The 6,308-nt window shown below is 49.5% G+C and overlaps 2 protein-coding genes across 2 annotated transcripts in view; both read right to left on the bottom strand.

The window, feature by feature from the left end:
• Positions 1-2,260, bottom strand: part of gnmt (glycine N-methyltransferase) — a 4,243-nt gene extending 1,983 nt beyond the window's left edge. The window contains exons 1-4 of the mRNA XM_007575383.2: positions 1,844-2,260; positions 1,240-1,367; positions 752-865; positions 542-684 (exon numbers count right to left, since the gene is read on the bottom strand). Of these exons, the coding sequence (XP_007575445.1) occupies positions 542-684; positions 752-865; positions 1,240-1,367; positions 1,844-2,052 (594 nt within the window). The 5' untranslated portion in view covers positions 2,053-2,260. The remainder of the gene's footprint in view (positions 1-541; positions 685-751; positions 866-1,239; positions 1,368-1,843) is intronic.
• Positions 2,261-4,263: 2,003 nt separating this feature from the next.
• On the bottom strand, positions 4,264-6,302 carry LOC103154188 (complement component C1q receptor-like). Its single transcript, XM_016662524.1, has one exon. It carries the CDS (start codon positions 5,768-5,770, stop codon positions 4,706-4,708), a length of 1,065 nt encoding a protein of 354 aa, XP_016518010.1. The 5' UTR covers positions 5,771-6,302; the 3' UTR covers positions 4,264-4,705.
• Positions 6,303-6,308: the final 6 nt, after the last annotated feature.

The raw sequence follows: 6,308 nt of genomic DNA, 5'->3' as shown, positions 1-6,308 counted from the left end.
AGCTAATGAAACTAGCCAAGGCTAACTTTGGCTAATGAAACTAGCCATAGTGAACTAAAGCTAATGAAACTAGCCAATGCTAACTTTGGCTAATGAAACTAGCCAAAACTAACTATAGCTAATGAAATAGCTAAAGCTAAGAAAAGCTAATGAAATAGCTAAAGCTAAGAAAAGCTAATGAAATAGCTAAAGCTAAGAAAAGCTAATGAAACTAGCCAAAGCTATCTAAAGCTAATGAAATAGCTAAAGCTAAGAAAAGCTAATGAAACTAGCCAAATGTAATGAAACTAGGCAAAATTAATTAAATTAGGGTTAGATTAAATGCTAGCGTTAGATTAAAAGGTTAGCATGCTAAAAAGCTCTGTTAGCAGAGCTAGCATCAGCATGCTAGTTAGCCATTACTCTTCAGTTGTTTTGCCTGAATGAGATGAATACATATGGAGCTCTGAGCCTCTGAACCAACATTCAGCTTCTGCCATCTGGATTTCTGTCGCTGCGCCTGAAGCTGAGAGTAACGCACAGAGAACCGACTTCCTGTTACCTTGTAGTAAATGTTCTTGCCCTGCGGGGCGCGCCCTGTCTCCAGGATGTAGTCGTAGTTACGGTGATCGATGATGAGGATTCCGCCGGGTCGTACCATGCTGGCGATGTTACGGAGCGCCAGGCGCTGCTCGCTCTGGTCCCCTACGATGAACGGCAACGCATCACTGTCTGGAAGTCAAAGGTCAACACCGCACAGTTCTGTCCAAACCTTTGAAGTCCGGCAGGTGAGCGAAGGAGTTCCCGAGGCAGATGACGGCGTCGTAGCCGTCCGCGGGTCTGTGGATGTCATCAGGCAACGTCAGCCAGTTGGCCTCTTCGATCACTGGAAACATACCAAGAAGCTTCAGGTTGTACTGTGGTTCTACTACCAGTCTGGGCCGGGTCCCAGTCAGTACAACCGGTTCCGGTCAGTAGAACTGGTTTTGGTTCTGGTCGGGTCCTGGTCTGTAGAACCAGTTCCGGTCAGTAGAGCCGGCTCTGATTGGTAGAATGGGTCCCGGTCTGTAAAACCGGTTCCGGTCAGTAGAACTGGTTTTGGTTCCGGTCGGGTCCCGGTCGGTAGAACCGGTTCCGATCAGTAGAACCGGCTCTGGTTCCAGTCAGGTCCTGGTCAGTAGAACCAGTTTCGATTCTGGTCAGTAGAACTGGTTCTGATTGGTAGAACCGGTTCTGGTTCCGGTCGGGTTCTGGTCCTACCCCACTGGTCGAAGGCAGCCTCCTTGCGGCGCTCCCAGCGCGCCTTCAGGGCAAACTTCAGCATCTTGTCGCTGGCGTCGACGCTCACCATCTGGAAACCTTCCTCCACCAGCATGATGGAGTCCACTCTGCACAGACGGGTCAGAACCGGGTCAGAACCGTGCCGGGTGTTGCTGTCATTTACAGTAGTTGTTTTATTGAAGGCTGCCGCCGTTTGACACGTTCATAAATCATCTTGTTGCTAAGTGACAACTGCGAACGTCACCAGCCCAACATTTTCAGATTCTCTGCCGTTGCATTGCTCCTCTTTGTTGTGTTGTTGCCAGTTTGCTAAAGAAAGCAACCTGGAAGGTAAACATCCTGCCTGAGCTGGTGGCCGATGGGGCCCTTCTGGCCCCTAAAACATCTGGAGACGCACCTGGATTGATTTATTATTCACTCAGCTTCAGGTTGCTCAGAAAATCTCATCAGAGAACATTCAAAATAAACCATCATCCGGGTCACCTGAAACAGAGCTTTTGCATCAGCTCAGCAACAAGTGGAAAACGTCACTACCGTAACTCATGGGGATGTCGCGCACAGCGAACCGCGGCTGGCAACTTACCCGGTCCCGCAGGCCACGTCCAGCACCTTCCGCACGCCGTGGCGCTTCAGCAGGGAAACTACCCAGCTCTTGTATTCCTGGGTCCGGCTCTGGATATCTCCGATGTACAGCTCCCACACTTTGGCCGCCTTCCCGTCGGCGTACTGATCCGGAAGTCCCTCGGCGGCCACGCCGAGAGAGCGGGTCCTGAAGACGCTGTCGACCGACATGCTCCCCGCCTGTTGCCCGCTGCTGGGGTAGTTCTGTGGGTAGATGAGCTGGAGGCAGGCTGACCCTCCGGCAGGTTGCTGGTGTTTATATAAGAATCGCAGCACGACAAACTTTCAGCCAATGGTGCTTTGCTGCGGGAGGACGCCTACTTTCTGACTGGCTGAGTCTCGGAAGCTCCGCCCCTTTGTTGTTTACGTCAGCGGAAACTCAACTTTGCCCTGAGTTCAGTCTTGCAGGTTCTCCTGAAACCGAACTTTGATTTTGTGCTAAAATCACGGCAGATGTTTTCAGTTTTAAAGTGTTTTGGAGGTTTTTAGAGGTTTTGAGCTCACGCTGGATGTTCTGAGGATTCTGGGTTCATTTCCCGTTTTACCTGAACACTCACCTCGATAACCGCCTGTCATCAGGAACATTTCGTACCGTAAACTATGGAACATGAGGCGTTTTTTTAAAGAATTTCAGTAAATTCATGGAATTGCCATGAAAACTATTAAATCCTGCTGTTAGCTTGAACACTTCCTGTTTATGCAGAATAATAAACATATTTTCTTTCCAGAAGTAATCTTATTATTTATCACTAAATTCTGGAAAAACTAATAATAATAACATTTAGTAACAAACAAATTAAAATAAATGATGCTAAACTCATACTGAACAGAATTCAAACTGAAAGTGAATTAAATCAGATTTTAGACAAAAACATTAAATGAACCATATGTAAATGAAAATATTATTATTTATTTATTTTTTTTTTTAACATATGGAGACCTTTTTCAGTCTTTAAGTAATTTGCTAAACTAATACAACAAGGATTCATTATTGATTTGGATTCCTTTGAGGATTAGAGAAATCTGCAGGAAAGATTTTTCTGTTTTTATTTTAATAATTCTTCAGAAACTCTTTGTGCTGCTGCCGTGGACAGGAAGTTAAATGTTATTTATTTATTTATTTTTAGCATTGTGCGTTTCTGACTTGTGGATGTTAAAAAGTGAATCTCTTATAAACTGCTGCAGAATGAAGCCTGAGCCGTTTCTGCCTTGCAGGTTGCACATTCACACAACCTGACAGCTGAGCCTCCTCCCGCTCTGATTGGCCGAGTGCAGCTTGGCTCGGCTGCAGCCGGTACCGTCCGGGTTCGGTTGGAGCAACCAGTCTTATCAGCGCCGAGCCGCAGCTGCAGCCGACCCGGTTCAATCTGAGCAGAACCTGAGCACCGGGTCAGTCGCGGCCCTACTGGGCCGGTTCCGGTCCGGTTCGACCCGAACCGGCAGGCTTGCAGGTGGAGAACTGAAGCAGCTTTCCTCCGCTAGAGGGCGCCGCATTCAGGGGAAAAGAGGCTCCAAACAGCAGCAACATGATGGGAACCAGTTCATCACTCAGCAGGACATTATGGGATGCATCACCATGGCAACATCAAATCTACAGCTGGAGAATTTCTTCAAAATGTTAGTTACTGTTCTGGACCTGAACAGAACTCGGTTCTGCTTGCTAAGACACACGTATGGAGATAAATTAGGGCCATGTAGTTTTTTTTTTTCTTTGAAATAGAAAAAATGAATTTAAACTGAACTGAAAAAAAAATAACACGTGAAACACAAATGTTTTGAAGGTGAAATGTTTGAGGGTCAACAAAACATTTCCCCCCTCAGGTTAGAAAAAATGTTTGAACAAACTCCAACGTGGCTCTGTGTGGCAATCAGAAATAAAATCGTTTCCAACACAGGAAGGCAAGCTGAACAAAAACAGCAAGACTTTGTGTAAAAGCTTTACACAATAAAAACAAACAGTTACAGTTTGAGGTAAATGCACATTTATAATCCCAGTAAAATTAGAAAATATAAAATAAAATTTACTTATGATTACTTTAGGAATCTGATAATTTTGCAGCATTGAGTCATTAGCATGAATGTTCATTTCAAGTCTCTATGCCATCAAGATTTCATTATTTCTCAATCTAAATATCTGGAGATTTCTACACATTTCCTCTAAAGGATTTTTCTAAAATTGTATTCAAGCTGCAGTTTATAACTTTTATAAAAATATTTTCTACATATTTGTTTAAACTGCAGAGATAATCCGCTCTTCCTTCTCTGAGCTAACTCCAAACAACCAATCAGAGCCAGGAGGCGGGTCTTAGCGCTAGGGATGCCCCAATTTATCCGTCCCCATTTCCGTAATTTTAGCAACATTTTAGACAAAAAATATTGGTATGGGCCAAAATCACAATTGGCAGGTCAAGATTTTTAATAGATCGGTGATCGGCCAGAAAACTGCAATTGGTGCAGCCAGACTTAGCGCTGCTGTGGTGCTGCTCATCTCCCCCCGCTCTCTGCTACACTGCAGCTAGCATAGGCTGTCATGAATGCTAAGGCTAGTTAGCATAGCCACTGACGATGACCAACTTAGCACATTTAGCGGCAAGTACATGGTGGTAATTAGCAGCACTAAGCTCCGTCTCCTGGCTCTGATTGGCTGTTTTTGGAGGAGATTGATGTTTCAGATGATCTGTCTCCTTACAATCTGTTAACAGTAACTATGGCAACAGTTTAAAGAAAAAGTTAAAAATCATTTTTAGAAAAGTTACAAACTTAATTCTACATGGAGAGAAGGCGGCCATTTTAACGCCGACTGCCAGGTTCTGTCCTCCACAGCTTAAACCTGTGGTTCAGGGGCCCGGGGGTGAGCGGGAGCGGCCGGCTGCTGGTCGGAGCTTCGCTCTCTGCGTTTCTGACGCCGAACAACGTAAACTCTGAGGAGAAACACGGCCGCCACCAGAACCACTGTGGCCCCCACCCAGACCCAGAGGAAAGGCCCTGACGGAGCCGAGGCAGCCCTCAGGGTGCTGTCACGATCTGCCGGGGTCACGACCTCGCCTGCTGCCACGGCGACGCACCGCACCTGTCCCGTCAGCAGGAAGCCTCGGCGGCAGGAGCACAGGAAGCTGCCGAAGGTGTTGAGGCAGCTCTGGTCGCACTGCCCCATGTGGCACTCGTCGATGTCCACGCACTGCTGCCCCTCCAGCAGGAAGCCGTCCGCGCAGCGGCACTCCCCCGCCGCACACACGGCCGGACAGCTCTGCTGGGCGCAGTGCAGCCGGCAGCGCTGCGGGTCGCCGCTGTCCGGGACGTAACCATGGAAACAGGAGCATCTGACCCCGCCCTCGGCGTCCGCACACTGCTGCTGGCAGGGGGCGTCGTTGCACCGGAAAGGGCCGTTGAGGAAGTGCTCCAGCTCCCAGCATGCATTGCTGTCCACGGTTCTGCACAGAAACCCATTGGGTCTGTCTGAACATGGCCGCTCCGTCCAGACCTGGTACTGGGCCAGCGCCACGCAGCTGGGCGAGCAGACCGCAGCGCCGGCCGCCCACTGGACCCAGGACGAGTTGAAGGTCTCGTTGGCGGAGCCGGAGGTCCAGCGGTACCCTCTGAGCGGTTCTACCGGGTCGCTGCAGGACCCGGCCGGCAGTCGCAGTCCCATCCAGAAGCTACCGGACAGAACCGGAGCCAGCCGGGCCAACAGTTGGTGGCTGCTCTGAGCCTGCAGCGTCAGCAGCTCCCCGCCCCGCCTGCGGCACGCCACTGCCGCCGAATCAAAGTCCAGTCCGGCCCAGTTCACCGTCAGGCAGCGGCCTTCAGAACACAGCGGCAGGCAGGCCTGCTGCTGGCCCGGCCCGGCCTCCAGAACCAGCAGCAGCAGAGCCCACAGCAGAGCAGCCATTCCAGCAGCCGGCCAGCGAGGTTCTGAGCCTCAACCCGCCTGAGGCATCCGCTCCGGAAACCCAGGCCCCAGCCAGTCCCGGGTGCCCAGAGAGCAGGAAGGAAGTCAAAGGCAGAGACCCGGATCGGAACCAGCACGGCTAAAACAAACACTCCCACTCTGTTCAGGGATCAGGTCACAGCTGGGCTGAACAGAACCAGCAGAACGTTTAACTGTGTCCATGGAGGAACCAGGAGATACAGAGTCTGAGAACGAAGCAGAGAGTTAAGTTAAAACCTGACAGATAACCAGGAACCTGACACATAACCAGCAGCCTGACAGATAACCAGCAACCTGACAGATAACCAGCAGCCTGACAGATAACCAGCAGCCTGACAGATAACCAGGAACCTGACAGATAACCAGCAACCTGACACATAACCAGCAGCCTGACACATAACCAGCAGCCTGACAGATAACCAGGAACCTGACAGATAACCAGGAACCTGACAGATAACCAGCAACCTGACAGATAACCAGGTACCTGATAGATAACCAG

The sequence above is a fragment of the Poecilia formosa genome, unplaced genomic scaffold (genome assembly GCF_000485575.1).
Source record: "Poecilia formosa unplaced genomic scaffold, Poecilia_formosa-5.1.2 Scaffold376, whole genome shotgun sequence".
NCBI classification, from domain to species: domain Eukaryota; kingdom Metazoa; phylum Chordata; class Actinopteri; order Cyprinodontiformes; family Poeciliidae; genus Poecilia; species Poecilia formosa.
This window is presented reverse-complemented; position numbering and strand designations above follow the sequence as displayed.

Coding starts and splice junctions, on each gene's coding strand:
- LOC103154188 (XM_016662524.1), bottom strand. CDS start 5,770: ATGGCTGCTCTGCTGTGGGCTCTGCTGCTGCTGGTTCTGGAGGCCGGG.